Source organism: Caloenas nicobarica, chromosome 5 (assembly GCF_036013445.1).
Source record: "Caloenas nicobarica isolate bCalNic1 chromosome 5, bCalNic1.hap1, whole genome shotgun sequence".
Lineage (NCBI taxonomy): Eukaryota > Metazoa > Chordata > Aves > Columbiformes > Columbidae > Caloenas > Caloenas nicobarica.
The window spans coordinates 33,360,659-33,378,093 of record NC_088249.1 but is presented as its reverse complement, the minus strand read 5'-3'; the positions used below and the strand labels follow the sequence as shown (position 1 = coordinate 33,378,093).

At 36.9% G+C, this 17,435-nt stretch overlaps 1 protein-coding gene across 1 annotated transcript in view; it reads left to right on the top strand.

Moving 5' to 3' along the window:
• The window catches only part of RASGRP1 (RAS guanyl releasing protein 1), a 43,763-nt gene extending 28,259 nt beyond the window's left edge, over positions 1 to 15,504 (top strand). The window contains exons 7-17 of the mRNA XM_065635912.1: positions 2,468 to 2,641; positions 3,352 to 3,468; positions 4,695 to 4,970; positions 7,223 to 7,303; positions 8,096 to 8,200; positions 9,247 to 9,356; positions 10,031 to 10,175; positions 10,894 to 10,930; positions 11,441 to 11,587; positions 13,399 to 13,772; positions 15,228 to 15,504. Coding sequence (XP_065491984.1) covers positions 2,468 to 2,641; positions 3,352 to 3,468; positions 4,695 to 4,970; positions 7,223 to 7,303; positions 8,096 to 8,200; positions 9,247 to 9,356; positions 10,031 to 10,175; positions 10,894 to 10,930; positions 11,441 to 11,587; positions 13,399 to 13,772; positions 15,228 to 15,362 — 1,701 coding nt within the window. The 3' untranslated portion in view covers positions 15,363 to 15,504. The remainder of the gene's footprint in view (positions 1 to 2,467; positions 2,642 to 3,351; positions 3,469 to 4,694; positions 4,971 to 7,222; positions 7,304 to 8,095; positions 8,201 to 9,246; positions 9,357 to 10,030; positions 10,176 to 10,893; positions 10,931 to 11,440; positions 11,588 to 13,398; positions 13,773 to 15,227) is intronic.
• The last annotated feature ends 1,931 nt before the right edge of the window (positions 15,505 to 17,435 follow it).

Genomic DNA, 17,435 nt, shown 5'->3' with positions numbered 1-17,435 from the left:
CACTTCCATCCTTATATGCCATAACATTACTTCTATTCAAACGTGATACAGTTCACACATGGAAAAGTGAACATTAGAGACCAAAATCTAAGACGGTTGCAAAGTCAGTGTGATGATACCAGTGAAAGCCAAGTGGCTTTTTTTGGTTGGTTGGTTGGTTTGGTTTGTTTGTTTGATTTGGTTATTTAGTGGGAATTTTTGTTTGTTTGTTGGTTGGTTTTGTTTTGTTTTTAACACTATAATTTAAAGATGAAGTCTTACAAGGAAAAGGGCTCTCAGTAGGTTGTGAAAAATTTCACAGTTGTGTGGTAGTGTACTTCATTTTGAACTGACAGTACACGACTCTTCATGTTTTGTGTTAAATTCAAAAATCCATAGAACCAAAGTCATGCACAGATTGCTGCCTGTAGGCAGTAATAATATGCAAAGCTTATATAACTCAACATTTTCAAGTTCTGTGCAGACATCAAGTAATTAGTGATTAACGAGCGTAACAAGTATGATTTGCAGTCAGAGTATCAGATGTGTCATAGAGTTCCAACAGTTACATACTTGTATACATTTTATATGCAGGGTCCCTGCATATGTTTTGGTATAAAATGAGTTTACTGAGACCTCAGATCAGAAAATAATGTGTAATTAAGAAATACCTATATTCATTAACTCTTTGCAGAATGTGTGCATGATATGCTAAGCCACAGAATCCTTTTATTATTCTAACATGGCAGCAAATATTGGGAGAAAGACTGCAAATGACCTGCTGTGTTATCAGTCACTAACTATACATAGGTTCAGTCATTTGGAAGTCAGAAAGGAGTATTTGACCCCTGAACATATACAGCACACGGCAAAATCTTCCATGAGACACCATGTATCTTACAGCAAAGAAAAATGCAGGGAATGCTGTTCACAGAGTAATGACTGCAGGTATGCCGGGGTTTGGAAACCATTTTAATTTATAGTTATAAAATACAGGGAGGCTACACTGGATTCTGCTTTCCTCTTGAGGCTCACAAGTTAGTCACTGCAATACCAGGCTCTTCCATTATTTCAGTACCTGGACTTCTTTACCATATCTGCCATTAACAATCTTGTTACAGCTGACCTCATTAATAAATTGTTGCACCAAAATTATTTTGAAACTTTAAGTAGTATGTTAGATACGAATTTGTTCAGCATTAAAAAAAAATCTTTTCTGAAGGAGAGAGCTGCTGAGAACAAAATACAAACTAATCAAACTGATTCATAATTGTACTCAAACTGCTATAAAGTCCATAATTATGTAGTCAGATATTGAAAAATTATCTATCTGTATAGAGTAGTTGCTTAAATTTCAAGATCCAGCCAAATCTGGCTGAGGTTCAAAATTCAAACAATAATTGTAAGTACTATGTGATATCAGAGTCAGCTCTACTTATTACTGTTAATGTTTCTTCCATTTTTAATTTAGTAAGAGGACAAATCCAGAGATGTCTGCTGTCATATCTGCTTTTTAAAGTGTTAATAGTTCTAATTAAATGCATGGAAAAAAAGTTTAAAAGTGGAGAGAAAGCGAGAGCAAGAAACAAATAGCAGCCCAACAATTTATGACCTTTTCTTAAGGATCAATGCCATTCAGCCTATTAGTGTGGCCTTAAGAGAGGAATATGTGTCTATTACAGCTATGAATGGTTTTGGTAAGATGTTAGTGTTACTAGTCACAGTAAAGACTGGATATATATATCCCACATCACCTTTTCTGATTATTTGAATTCCTGTATGTTCTTGTTAATGGATAAATCAAGAGAATGGATAAACATTGCATTAACAAAACTAAATGATTGTTTCTCCTTGATCTTAATGGGTAGAATGGCTTAAAAAATCTATTTGTCCCATAAGGCATCTACTGAACAATTTTATATTGCTTTGATTAAGTAAAAGAATCTCACAAGCTGTATTAAAAATATTAAGGAATCTGTAGCCCTCATTCTTAATGGTCTTATCTGAGCTTTATATTAATCTTGTTGAACTTGCTTTTTGTATTAGTGTATCCTAATTCAGAAGTCTGCCCTAGCTGCATAAACTGAACATGTAACTTTCTTAAACTTCCTTAAACTATCACCGAGTTACTAGATTACGCTTTAAATTCAGTTTACCCTTCTACCCTGTAGCCACTGAAGCTGGGAGGAAAGCCCCAGTTCTACTCATCTGAAGGTTTGTAAGAGTCAAGGCTCCTGAGATATACATGATGCAAATGGTGTGACACAAATTATGGTGGAAAGATGTTTTCAGTTAATTCAATTAGTTGAAGCTTTCTGCTTTGAACTGAACAAAGCTTTGACAAAGGCGAGATTTCTGTTGTATGGATATTTGAGGTGTAAAATATATCTCGTATGTCTCATTTGAAAACCAAACCCATATCTGCACACAGAACCTGAGGTATAAGAAACTGTAGATGAGTTTTCATTTACACTTTCATTTTTTTAAGTTCTCAGATTATCAGAACTACATTGTGAATAGTTGTGTGAAGGAGAATCCAACAATGGAAAGATCAATTGCTCTTTGTAATGGTGTCTCTCAGTGGGTGCAGCTAATGGTTCTCAGCAGACCGACACCACAGCTTCGGGCTGAAGTGTTCATCAAGTTCATTCATGTTGCACAGGTCAGTTAACTTTTGCCATGTGTTGTGTTTATTTTGTCTTTCTCCAATATAGCTCTTTAGTTGCTCTTCCCATGCTACTACTGTAGGGTCGGCTGGTTCATACATACAACATGTATATTTGTGTATGCGGTAGTTTCATACCAAGCATTCAACTATTGAAGTGTCATGGCCCTGTGACTTTCTCATATCCATTCTGAAGTAATTGTTTTCACTGAAAACCTAGACTCGCTTTTGAATCAGCTCATGCAATTCCAAGCTGTGACCGCGAACCTTTCCAAAGCGTGAAACACTATCATGCCTTTGACTGTAATTAGAAGCACTTCTACCAGATACGCCTCATTGGGTAGAAGCAGAGCTATGGTCCTATTGTTATTCTTTGTATACTAATTCAACTGCAGTCACAACCAAGATAATAGGCAGTGTTTCCTAGTTGTGGTAGACTGTGGGAAGAGGGAAAAGTACTGAGGAAGTACTTTGAAGACTTACCGTATCTGCAGAATTAATATCTGATTTAATGACAGTGGAATAAGTACATGTTACATCCAGTAAAATCACAACTGGGTACCAAAATGAATGAAGTCAAATGGATAGTGGCACGAAACTTGTAAGACTTTAGAGAAAGACAACAGAGGAAATGTAGAATTGGATGTGCATATTGAACAACTTGAACCTGTAGATAGTAAATACTGGTATTTTGTATGTCAATACAGAAGCTCCACCAGCTGCAGAATTTCAATACATTAATGGCAGTGATAGGAGGTCTCTGTCACAGTTCCATTTCCAGACTCAAGGAAACAAGCTCATGCATTCCTCATGATGTAATTAAGGTTGGTATTCCTGCTCTAAGTTTTACAAATAAGATAACCTTTAGCTTTTTTTTGGTCATTGCACACACACAAAACAACCTTACTTCATTGGATGAGATGGAGAGAAAGACAGAAAAAAAAAATAAAAGTAAGACTTCCTTTGGTTTTGGAAGGTTTTTCTTTGTCATTTCATCTCTATGACACCAGTTACTCCTACATGTCCAACCCCATCTTTCTTCAAGATTTGTATAAAGTTTCTCTTCAATATTCAGATGTGACAAGCTGCATTTTTATTTGTATGCAGTAGTAGAAAATAGCATTCAAACGTGAAAGTGGAAAATTGGATCCTAGAACATTTGAGAACAAAACTATTGTCATCCATAGCAACACTGACCATCCTGAATCTATGAAATGCTAGAACAGAGGCCCGGACTTCGAGTTAAAACTGAAAAGACTGGTTTGGTTTTGTTCACCTGATATTTCCCTATGACAGATTTTATCTAGTTCAGACTTAAACAAACCTAGTCCTGATACACTCACATTATAATACAGTGGAATGTTATGAATCAGTCATAATTCTTGTGAAATACAGATGGATCTATTTTTTGCTGAGATTCCAGCTACCAAAACTGTGAAGGAAAGCATATTTTTAGCAATGAAATGGCATCGAAGACACTTCTTAAGAGACTAATATGTTTTATTATTTCATTGTGTTTGGGCCTGAAAGATTTCCTATAGGTATCTAATGAACCTGTCTTGATCACAATATGATCAGCTTGAATGATCAGTGCATACCTTGAGTATAGACCACAAGTATGACCTCCGACTTGTGATGGTTGCAGCTCTCAGGATCTATAAAACCAGTTAGCGAGCTCATTCCTGAAGCATGTTTTTTTACAAATTTTGTTATTATGAGGAGTGGACTGCATATATGTCCATCAATTGAATAATGTTTTGCATCAAGAAATTGTGTACAAGCACTAATAGAAAGCAAGTAAATAAAGGCTGGTAATTAGTGACTTCAGACCACACTTCAAAGTTTAACTACAACTAACAGTTTGTGAAGGTTAAAATCAAGGATTAGACAGCAACTTCCACAAGCATAATTATTAATGATAGTTAAATTAGGTGAGGTGAATACCTAGATTTTATTTCTGAGTAAACTTCTTCATAGTAACATGAGAAATGCTTATGCTGTATGACCAGAACAAAAACATAACCAATTTTGATTTTTTTGTTTTCTTTAGGTGTTTAATGAAATGACGGAACTGCTTTCATCTTACAGAAATTATGACAGTTACCGACGTGCCTATAACGAGTGCAGTAACTTTAAGATTCCAATCCTTGGGGTCCACCTGAAAGACTTGATATCACTTTACGCAGGCATGCCAGACTACTTAGAGGACAAAAAAATTAACATATACAAACTATACTCTCTGTATAACCACATAAATGACCTGATACAGCTCCAGGAAATGCCACTTCCCCTGGAGGCTAATATGGACCTTGTTCATTTGCTTACAGTAAGTCTGGTGGATGAGATAAATACTTCAGTTTTTAAAACAATTTCATATACCTCTCAAACAGCTAAATAGAGAATTCCATTAATTATAAATACATAATATTGTAAGATTGTTTGTTTTCCTTAAGGAAACATGCATAGAATCATAGAAGAAGAGAAAAAGTTGGTGATACCGATTTATCTGGCAGCAAGGGTAGAAGTGCCAGTTCAGCAGTATGCTTCCAATTATTACTATAAAGGAAGGAAATGTTTATTTCTGTTTAGCGTGTGTTCTCTCTGTACTTTCACTAAGGAAGCACTCTGAATCCTCTGCTGATTAAGCCTAAATAGGGAGAAAGGTGGAAAGCTTTCTTAGATGCACCTTGGAGGCAGAAGATTGCATACAAAGCTTCCTTGCGTTTAACACACAAACCTTCACATAGAAATTCAGTCCCTTGAGATGTGTAGGGTTAAACATACCACATTTCTAGACAAGTTTCTTCTGCTACTAAAAATCTGTCCGACATAAATATTAGTCAAATATAGTTGTTGTATGGCTTCCAGTGATATCTAGTTAATGCCATGTTACTAAAAAACTGATACTACCTAGGACATATGTCACAACAATAGTTTCAGCATCTATTAAGTTAAAATACTACCTTTTATAAAATAGTAGAAATACCTTTCTTGTTTCCCAGTTTTGTTTGCTTTTAACAAGTACCTTAGCTTGGAAAAATGATACAGGCTCCTTCCATTTTCTGGTTACAAGCTCTGTTTCAACAAAAAGCTAATAGATATAATAAAAAATGCATGTGTGTTTGAGGTTTTCTTTGTTCTCTCTGGGAGCACCCATAATCACATATGCCCAGGGCCTGATATAGAGCTACATAAAATGGTGGATTTCTTCCTGCTAAATGTTTTAGATATTTTGCCTCAAATTATTCTAAGCACCGCCCCCCGCCTTTTGTAAAATAATGTCTTATAAAAATGGTTATTACAAATATGTAGAACTTCAGCCACAATTTCATGCAGCTATATAAGACAGGACATAAATTAAAAGAACAACTTCATTTCAAAGCAGGAACTTCTAATCCGCTAATATTCCAGGGCAAATAGTGTTCCTGTTTATTCCCTGACTTTTCCAGCAGTCTTTCTCCTTTTTCTGTTTCATTTTGTCATGTACTTTCCCATTAGCAGGCAAATCAGTTTGAAGACATATTAGTAATTACATACATAAGTCAATAATACATAGAAGTAGTGTAACATTTGTACTTTTGGTTTTTGAGTGTCAGAAACTACTTTAAGATTTCCCCAAGAATCTAAAATTATTCACTATTATGACTACAAGAGTAATTCTTGCAGTTGTTCACAAGCAAATTTTTGCATATCTGCAATTTGAGCAAGGTTTTTAATTGGATAAAATAGCATATTTTGGTTTCTTAGTTTATATACCTGACTGCTGTGATCTTGACTCCCTGTAAAAAGTTTATATTTTCTTTGGACTTGCCATAGATTAAGGCTTGTAACAGATTTACATCTGGCTTTTCTGTTCAATCATGTGTCTAGTGTGAATATTTTCATGTAAATACTCAAAAAGTGTCATGTTACCAGTCTTCGATCTCAGCTTGAAATTTGTTTCCAGTCAATAAAATATTTGCTATACAACTTTCCAGGACACATGCAAAAGCAAAGGTAGAAATTTGATAGTTTTTTCAAATTCCTTATTTACCCAGGTGTAACCTTTCTCCTTTTACACAACTGGTGCTGACAGCTAAAGGTTCCCACTAAATATATGCAAGTCTATCTTTTATCCTCAGCATATACTTCTTATTTCAACATGGTCTCAGCCGGATTGGATAAATATGACATGTTTAAAACAAGAGTTTCCTGAGAATTTAAGTTGATGGACAGTTTCACTGGAATGGTGCTTTTGTGTTTAGTTAAACGATGGACCACTTGAATATCATGGGAGTAACAGGATTTTTTCAGGTTGCTTATTAACTGACTGCTAATTATGCCTGCAGTCACTTGCTGTGCTAATGACTGTAGCTGTGTAATGTTACAGATTTCCAGATAATGGCAATAACAGTCTGGAATTTAGAAAGGTACCCATTCCAAATCACTGTGAACACCTGCGCAGCTCATGTGCATTTTTTCTAGGTGCAACCTAAATTAAAAAAGAATCCATCAGAAAATACTAATGCATGCCAGGAACAAGTTTATCAAGTAGCGGTGACAGTTTTAGGACTAAGCTAATGTTGTATTTGTTTTCAGCTGTCCCTTGATCTTTACTACACAGAAGATGAAATTTATGAGCTTTCATATGCACGAGAGCCACGAAGTCACCGAGCTGCCGTAAGGGCCTTTCCAGATTCTTAACAAAAAGATTTTTTTAATGAGTAACATAACTTTTATCCATTGCCTTCAATTTCCTTTCATTTCCCCTTTCCCCTTTCCCCTTTCCTTCTTCCCCTTTCCTTTCCTTTCCTTTCCTTTCCTTTCCTTTCCTTTCCTTTCCTTTCCTTTCCTTTCCTTTCCTTTCCTTTCCTTTCCTTTCCTTTCCTTTCCTTTCCTTTCCATTCCTTTCCGTTCCTTTCTGTTCTTTTCTTTCCTTTCCCTCTCCTTTTCTGCTAAATTTAAAACATTTTAGCTTTATAGGCTGAGCAAAATCTGTTGGAGCATTTGTTTGGTTGATGATATAGCCTAAGCTAGAGTACATGGGAGAGTTGACGCAATAACAGGTTTTATAATATGAACACAAACACAAATGAAATTACTTGTTTAGAGACATGACATCAGGCTCAATCTTGGCAATTGATATCAGTTCTTTTAAATGAAGAATTCTTGTATGATTCAAATGATGAAACCCACGAGTGTTATATCATAGTTTCATTCCTGTTTTATAAATATGGAAAAGATGGTGAATTTACAGGGCTGCCAGTGAACTGTGAGAATTTAAGGAATGACCACTATTTTGAACAGTTCAGGGAAGAGCTTCCTCTGAAGTAATTATCAAAAGTATGATGCTGGGTCCACAGACCATTTCTGCAGTCCTAGATCACATAGTCCATTGTTACAAATGAAAGAAGTATAATATTGAATATCTTTCCATATGGTACTAATGAAGTTCCATTCAATTTATTCTAGCCTTTGACACCTTCCAGACCACCAGTAGTTGCAGACTGGGCCTCAGGAGTAGCCCCAAAACCTGATCCAAAAACTGTCAGCAAGCACGTTCAGAGGATGGTAGACGTAAGTATGGTTGGGCCATTTTACCTTACATATCAGTTGCAGCCTTAATCTCTAGGTATGAGAAGATACAAAGAAAGGAAAAAAAATTGGACACGTTCAAACTGTGCTGAGTAAGTAAGCACTTCTGCCCTCAGAAACAGATGTTTCTGCCTCACTGTAAGTAGCAGCGGTGGCCCCTGAGGCATGGAAGGAAATTCCTTAAATGGCAAAAGAGCCAATGGGGAGTGTGAATCCTGGTTTGTGTATTAATACTTCCAGAGTCATTCTTTCAAGAAGCCAGGGAGTCTATTTCTACCAGGGACTCCGACATCATTTTATTGATGGAGTCTGAAAGTGGGCCTCTCAATGCCTTTGTTACTAGCAGCCATTGCTTTTTCTCTCTCTTTTGGGTCACCCACTTTACTGGAAATCATCAAGTATCTCATGTGATTGATTGCAAAACTGACAGAGAGAGAGAGGTAAAGAGTTTATTTTTGCATGCCTGCTTCATCTCTTTTCCTTCGTGAACACTTCTAATATTGCTAGGTATCCTTTGACACATGCTGTTTTGGAATGTCTTGTAGGTGTGCTCCTTGCCTTAGGGCCAGAGATAAACAGTAATCTTGTTCCATAAGTGGAAATAGGTGCCTGCATGATAGTTCTGCCATACTACTACTTTTCATGTAATACTGACCTGATGAAATAAGCTAGGCAGCTACACTGATTTGGCTACAGAGGTGATTGCTGAGAGCACTAATTGAGACATTAGTGCAAGTTGTATGTGTAGGTCTGGACCTAATGATCTTAAAGCAAAACTGAAAAAGAGCTGTCATTGTGTAGTGAAGCATTTAGTCCAGCTTATGTTGATTTATGTACATTTTGCTACAAATCAAGAAATGATAATGCTGCTTTAGTCTCACGCAAAAAAAAAAAAAGGCAGCTAGGCTGTTACACTATTTGATACTGGCTGAAAGTGGGAGAGGAAATCCATAAATATTGTGGAGACTCTCTAAAACGGTAATTCAGCCCATCCTCATTATAAACTATTCTACTATTATCTTGAACAGTCTGTCTTCAAAAATTATGACCATGATCAGGATGGATACATTTCCCAGGAAGAATTTGAAAAGATAGCTGCCAGTTTCCCATTCTCATTTTGTGTAATGGCCAAGGACTGGTGAGTACCTAGTCCTGCTTATCAACTTTGTAGCATCTGTTTTGGGAGGGGCTTGGGGGTTTTGTTTTTAAATTTTACTTCTATCATTAGGGTGGTAAAATTATCCTCTTCAGCCACAAAAAGAAGTAAAGACATAACTGACAAAAGCATCTTCTAAATGTGTTGTGAATGACATCTTCATGAGCTTACAACAGTGGTAACCAAGCTGATGTAGGAGGAAGAACAGATAATAGAAAAAGAAATAGAGATAATAGAAAAAGAAATAGTTTTTGTATGATATTCAGTATATACTACTAAAGAACTTTCCTAAGATGAACTTATCCCTCAAAAATAGAGAAATGGCAAATATATATTTTGGTCAAATTAAGAACATTTTTCTTAACATATTAAAGCATGGAAAAATACAATAGTGATTATTCAGATATTTTCTATGAAGTAGTTTTGAGGTTGCATCACATATGCAGGTATTTTATTTATCCTTACAGGCTGCATTTTAAATGTGTAGATAAGCTGCTGTAGGTTTTGGGAGCAGTTGACAAGATTACTAAGATCACTGTAGTTTTTGGCCCATTAAACTATTGTAGTTATAAATTGTGAAGAAAGATATGTTTAATTCTTCTTATGCTTTTAAGAAAATGTATGTCTCTCAAACAACTTTTCTTGTTTATTTTCAGGGAAGGTCTGATTAGCAGGGATGAAATAACAGCTTACTTTATGAGGGCTAGTTCAATCTATTCCAAATTAGGACTTGGCTTTGCTCACAGCTTTCAAGAGACAACCTACTTAAGGCCTACTTTCTGCGACAACTGTGCTGGATTTGTAAGTGTGCTTTTTAGTAAATTATGATAACGTTGTTTGGAATAATGCCCTTTTTATCTCATAATCGCCATGTGTCATATACAGAAATGGATCTATATAAAACACCAGTAAAGCTATGCAGAACAGCAGCCTTCTGCCTGCATAGCTATTTAAGATTCCCTTTACACCCCTTTTGGCAGTACTATTATGTGTTTAAATACGGCTCCTACCTTGTGGTATTTGGTCGTGTCACCAAACACAGTCTTAGGCAAGACTTCCAAATCCAGAGCCTTCCACTCCATGGGGCTCTTAGAACTCATGTCTGGTACAGACATGACATGCCCCCTGCCTATGGCACAGAAAGATTTAGTAAAACGGATTGTCCTACCAATCCCCAGTTTAGCTGGGATCAAACAAGGGTGCTGAGAGAGAATTCTGCATCTGTTCCAGCTCCACAACTTCTCTGGTGGCTGTCAGATCTGCCAATGTATTCATTAGAGAGTAGCTCAAGGTATTTTGTTTGTGACTGAGGAACACACATTAAATATTCTGTTTACCTTAAGCTAAAGAGGTAAATAGTTCATTTTTCGACCTTACAATTAAAATATTAGAAAAACAAGATATTCTGCAGGTGCTCAGATCTCAGAAATGAGTGGAACTTTTAGTGGATTTTTATAGCTGGAGGTATCAAATGTGCAGAGAAATATATTAATACATAGACTTTCTGTTTGAATTTCAGCTATGGGGAGTCATTAAACAAGGATACAGATGCAAAGGTAAGGTACTCTATAATCGATGGTGAATGACAAAAAAAAATGATCATCCTGAGACCAATTAATGTGTCTATGGACCTATTTAATCTGACCTCCTAGGGAGGAAAAGACTGGATCAGGAATAGTACGACAGACACATGCTCCAGACTGAATTCAGAGGGTTTGGAAACAAACACCACCACTCTGTGAAAACAGTGCAGCACATTCACAACGTGTATTTTGCGGAGTTTTCTTCCTCATACAGATATATTCTTTCTCTGTGACTCCTACAGTCAGAACACTGTTGCACCTGAATGTTGCTATTTTGTATTTTAATAATGAAAAGGAGTCGTAGGCATATATAGCAAAGGGATGTTGTTGGTCTGTTTACCAGATATATGTTGTTACAGGTAATGTATGGAGAGAACACCAAAGAAAACTTTCTGGCTTCCTGGGAAGGCAAGACAGTGTGAGAGCTGATCTTAGATGCTACAAGAGAGCCATGAAATCACGTACACTCTGTTTTGTTTACAGACTGCGGAATGAACTGTCACAAGCAATGCAAAGACCTAGTTGTGATAGAGTGCAAGGGAAGACCCAAAACTTCAGTTGCAGACAACAGCACAACATCTGCTCTTGCTTCAAGCCTCTGCCCAGTAGGAGTCAAAGAACAATTCCAAGGTGAGAAAAGATCACATTTAAAAGATCAAAAGGTTTTATATATATATATATATATATATATATATATTTTTTTTTTTTTTTTTTTTTAAGCTGTGTTGTACGGCATTATTTTAGGTTTTTATTAACTGCAGCATGTTACCAACTAGAACCAAGCATATGTGAGCCTGTACCAAGTACCAGCATTCCTGTTCTAGTCTGAGTCAGCGCGGACTCCCTTTCAGGGAGATCTCTTGTCACACTATACAATGTGTGGTGCACAAATTCCACAAAAACTTAGTAAATCTTCTGCCAGACTCTCATGAGAACTCTCATGAGAACTAGATGCCATGAACTGAACAGCTGACAGGTTCTCTTACCGCTCTCACCTTGTGACAAGCGGGTTTTTACCACTCTTGTCACATTAAGTGACTACCGCACTGTTAACAGTTCTGACTCAGAGTTCAATGTGAAGTTTACGAAGTCAGTTCACTTACATATCTGTGTGCTAGGAAAACCAAGAACCGATTGTGTTTATTTTTTCCCACTTCAGTAGCTGAATCTACAACTCCTCTTTGTCCATCTTGTATTTAATCAGAAATGAAAAATCTACACCTCTCTGTTTGTTTCTCCTTATATCAAACAAGCTATGTAAACTTTTTGTATTGTGTATTACCATGTAGTCCTCCAAAGGAATGTGTTGTCCTTGGATAAGACCTCAGGCTACTTCTGTTTCATTTTTCTTTTGATGTTCCAACTCTTCCGCACTCACTCTCTTTGAGTTGCCCTCCTGCTCTTTGCTTGTATCTAATGTTCTTCAAATGTCCTTCTTGCCGCTTTGATATCAATCTTCTGTGTTGTGTTTAAGATTCATATTGCTGGATTCCATCTTAGGCTTCCTGTTAGCATTTACATGGAGGACAATGCAGCCAGTTTCTCTTGACAACTGACCACGCGCATCTCTGTGATTGCAGCTGCAATGGCTGCAGCACTGCATAGTAACCACCTCGTGGGATGTCACACTTACAGAGAGAATGAACTGTAGCGTGTTGCCCCATCATCACCCAGTACACCAGGATGTGGTACCTCTCAAGGCTACATCATGTCAAAGAATGAGAATTCAGGTGTAGGTTGAAGGTGTAAGCTTCATCTGTTCATCCATATCCTCACTTAATTCTCCAGAGCCTGCAGCAGCTACTGAACTTTGTTCTTTCCCCTCATGCGTTTGCAAAAGCAGTCTCATTTTGTTTTCTTCCCAACAAGAGAAATTACTTTTTCTGAAACAGGTCTTTTTAAAATCCTTTAATCACAAATTTTGCCCACTGCTTCTAACCTTGTGGCTTTCCCCAAACCCCTCCTCAGTTTTTACTTTTAACTGCAAAAGTATTTTAGGATGACCTGTACAAAAGCAGTGTAAAATTAAAAATGTCATTATTTCTCCTTTATAAAGTGGATAAGTTGTATCTTAGAGCTGCAAGTTGTGGTAATGCTGAACTATTATAACACCGAGGTTTAATCTTCTGGCCCAATCCCTAAGATCAATGGTCTGTATAAAACCTCTTAGCCATGTAGAGGTTTTTCTCTAGCTGACCTTGATGATACACCTGTTGTCCTCTTACTGATCCCTATTTATGTTACAAAGACAGGACAACGAGTTGTTCGAAGAGACAAAACATTGGGAAACTTCCAGTGACACCTATTTTGGCGAGTAATCAATGTAAAATCAATAAAGAATAAATGTTCTTTTTTTTTAAAATCGTGTTTAATTACTGTGCTTCCCGTTTCTCCTTTCCTGGGATAAGATCTTGACACAATTTCCCCTGTATATTCTACAGTACAAGAAGAAGGACCGTTCACATTTCCTAATGGAGAAGTAGTGGAACACAATGAAGACAGCAAGGATCGAACCATTATGCTCATGGGTTCCTCAGCTCAGAAAATCTCAGTGAGACTGAAACCAGCTGTGGTTCATACAAGTACACAGACTGATCTTGTACTGCTGGCTGGTGAAGTATCTCGTAGGCAGAGAGAGAAGAAAGAACACAGGATGCCAGAAAGTCCTTATCTCCAGGCAGCTCCAACATCCCATTGGCCAAGCCCGCTTCTAGGCCGCAAAAAGGCATATGCTAAATGGGAAAACAAGGACTCCAGCCAGAAAATGAAGGAGGAGCATCACAGCTGTAAATCCTCATACCAGGAACTCGAGCAGGTACATGTATGATGAAACAAATTCTGTTTTACACAACAGTACTGTAAATTGGTTGGAGGGTGTGGGGGAGTGGCTAGGTGGGAAGGTGTCACCTTACTCCAATGTAATTAATTTCCAGAACAATCCATGAGTAGCATCATAAATTCTTAGCCAGTTTAACTCCAGCAATGCTTCACTTCAAGCAGGAATTTTAGTACTAGCTTAGAGAATCGATTTTGAAGCCCTTGTTGTGATTACATTGATCCCTGTCAGTCTTAAAAGTGACAGGCAAGGATGTGAATATAACCCAGTTGCTTAGGACATAAAATGAGTAACATAGTCCTGAATTTCTTCCTGATTTTTGGTGGCCTTTGCTCTCGAAAGTGACAGAATATATGGGCTGGTAAGGGCAGGGAGCTCTGCTTTTGTTCAACTGACAGCAAATCCCTTCTTTTTTTGATTACTTTAAGTCACCAAGAAATTTTGCTGTGTGGACATGATGCCTCTTGCTAGGTTTCACCTGCATTAGCTCAGTTGTGGCTCACCTTACTCCACAAGTGTTCTGACAAAGTAGCTATTCATAAAACTGTTTCACCTCAGATTTTGCCCAAATTCAGGTTTGTAGAAACAAAACCTTTCCAGACCAATTAAAGAGAATATCACAATATCAACAATGTGACTGATGCATGGATCTAGATATCATTATGAGGAACAAAGACTGACTTATTTTCATACTTTACTCCTTACTATCACTATTCTGAGATGGACCAACATGGAAACAGTCCAACAACAGGACCACAGCCTGATCTTTGAATGATCAGTGTAACTTTCAAAGTATCCTTTGCTGTTGATAAAGTGAGCTTATCTTTTTTGAAAGATTACTGGTTTATTAAGACAGAGATTAAGACAACTAGCATGAATTGTCCAGTGCAGACCACTTCTTTTTCAGTCAACAGTAAATTCAATAGAGACAAAGATGTGAAGAGTGGATGTACTTGTAAGAATTGGTTCTTTAAAATGTCCCATTCATGCGAGTCCCACTATTTACACTTGTCTTGCTCCCTTAGCAGGTCCTGACCTCAATTACTGAACAGCCGCTGATGTTATAAATTTATGTCTTAGATTATTGTACATCAATTTCTGCATTAGTAGAGCAGTAAAATGTGAGCTGTTCTTGTTTCCCCTGGATTACTGCTCTTCTGAGAGGAGCAGTGGAGGGTGGATAAACACAGGTTGTGGACATGAGGGTCTGATACCGGCTGCTGCAAAGTTTTAAGAGTATACACAAAGGATAGACCAGTGACTATAGAAGCATTCAAATAAGTTACTGGTTCTGTTCCACTAGTAAGAGTTACACCAACTTACATTTATGCCAGTTAACCTAAACATACAACCAGACAGTGCTGAAACAAATTCAAAATAAAACACCATTCTCTGTGGTTTTGTTTGGTTGTCTTTTTTGTTTGTTTTGTTTAGGAAAGAAATATTCTTAAGGCAAACAATGAAAGTTTAAAGATCCAACTGGAACAGGCACATAAAACAATTGAATCTCTCACAATCCAGAGAAGAAACCATGTAGTCAACAACCTACAGCACAGAGATGGCTCCTAGCAGAGAAGAGAGGAAATCTCCTATGGAAGAATGTAAGACTGAAGGAGGGGTTGTGACAAAGCTGCTTTACCAAGTGAACTGGAGGGAGAGCCTGAAGGATGTTAAGCAGAAATATTCTCTTTACTCGTCACATTTCCTTATCAAAAATACACTCCCAAATGTGTAAATCAATTCCTTTGACTTTTTAAGGTAATTTAGCATTATCTGTGCAGTAAAAATAGTAACTTCTGGGTTTGCTTTTACAAGGAGTGACATTGTTGCTGAAGTTTCTGTTCATGATGAAGACCATGTAGATTCCCCAGTGACTTGGCTGCCCACAGCACACCTTACTCTGCAAGTGTTCTGACAAAGCAGCTGTTCACAAGACTGCATAACCTCAGATTTGGCCCAAATTCAGGTCTGCAGAAACAAATGTTTGATAAAGCTGTAGAAATATTCCATTAAGAGAAACAGTTCCTTCTTATTGGGGCTGAAACCATTTAAAATCGTGAACCGTCATCCTTATTTCCTAACTTTAACAAGGATGTTAAAATAGTTAAGCTAATGACATTTGATTCTTAGACTTAAGATAAACTGACATTTTTTTGAAAACTCTTTCAGAGCTTTAGAAGTCCTGCTCCTCAAACCCTTACTTAAGGTAAAATAGATAAGACTATGGAGAGTTTACATGGAATAGTTTCCATTTAGCCCTGCTTATTTGGCTTAAAGTATAACTTGTTGTCCACATACGGTAGATATGGGACAAGGTTGATTATTTCTCTCCCACGTCCAAGTGGACGCCACCATTGAGCAGAACCTTGAGGGCCATATTATGAGGGAAACTGTAGAGTAATTCCAGTGCAACAGTTACTGTGTTTCAGAGCTCCTAATATCATCTGGTTCTAACCAAGGTTTCTCAGTTTTCTTTCTCCTAGATTTCACATGCACTTTAGGTAAAGAGTCACGATGAGTGTGCTTTTCTGTGTGTAAATTTTGTATAGTAAAAAGGTGCTGGGGAGGTAACTTGGTGTTCTTAAAGCTACCAAGCATACATATTGTTAAGAGACAACAAAACAGTCTTCAAAGTTACTGATAAATTTACTTGTCAGAATAGCTGATTTAAAAATTGCATTTGCATTCTAAGAGAATCTGTACACTTACAGTTGTAAAGAACTTGCATTTATTAAACAGGTATTTGTCATCACACATTTAAACTCAGAAACTTATGATTTTGATATATTTATCTGCAAAGTCCACTTAATGCTCCTCAAAACTTGTAAGTTACAAGTCCATTATACATAGATTGAAATGTGTGCTTTGTGTTCAGTGGTATAAATGTATGTTCCATCCACAATTTACAGTCATTATCCAGTATATGAATGCTTTATTTATAAACAAAGTCAATTTGAAACTACTTGCCAGTTTAGTGATTCTAAATTGTTGTTCTGAACTTGGATTGTGCTTGCATCTCCATGTATTGGTAAAAACAAATGGAAGGAAATAGTAATAGCAGTAGATTTTCTGTTACCTTACTGTAAATAACTGAAATGCACAGACAAAAATCAGCAGCTGTGAAGATTGTGCAGCTTTTTTTCCTCATACACTAAACCTGAATTATAAATAATTAACATGGAATTGCACTTTGATCAATGAAGCAATTGCAATGGCTTTTAGGTCATGTCTGCAAACTTGCCTTGCCCATTTTCTGTAAGTTTCCTGATTTTGTCTTCTCTTCAGGGAACTACAGCAAAACATTTCTAATAGGCATTTAGCAAAAAAGTCTGTTTCTGCAACAATTAAAATAAACAAGATAAAAGCTGAATATATTTTCACATATTTTGAAAATACCCTGAAGGAACAGCTAAGGCTCATCTTGTTGTGCAGCTATGATAATTGCTTGCTTGTGGTCTAAACTCTGGATTCTAATAGAATTTGTGTGTATGCATATACTGTCTATGCCGGGGGGGGTGGAGATCATGAACAAACTCTTTCTTAAGAAGAAAATTCTCTAACATCAGGAGCTGTTCCAAAGGCTACTGTGCTACTAGATTGAGTACTTAATACTCAAAATTGAGTTATGACCATGGATTTGTA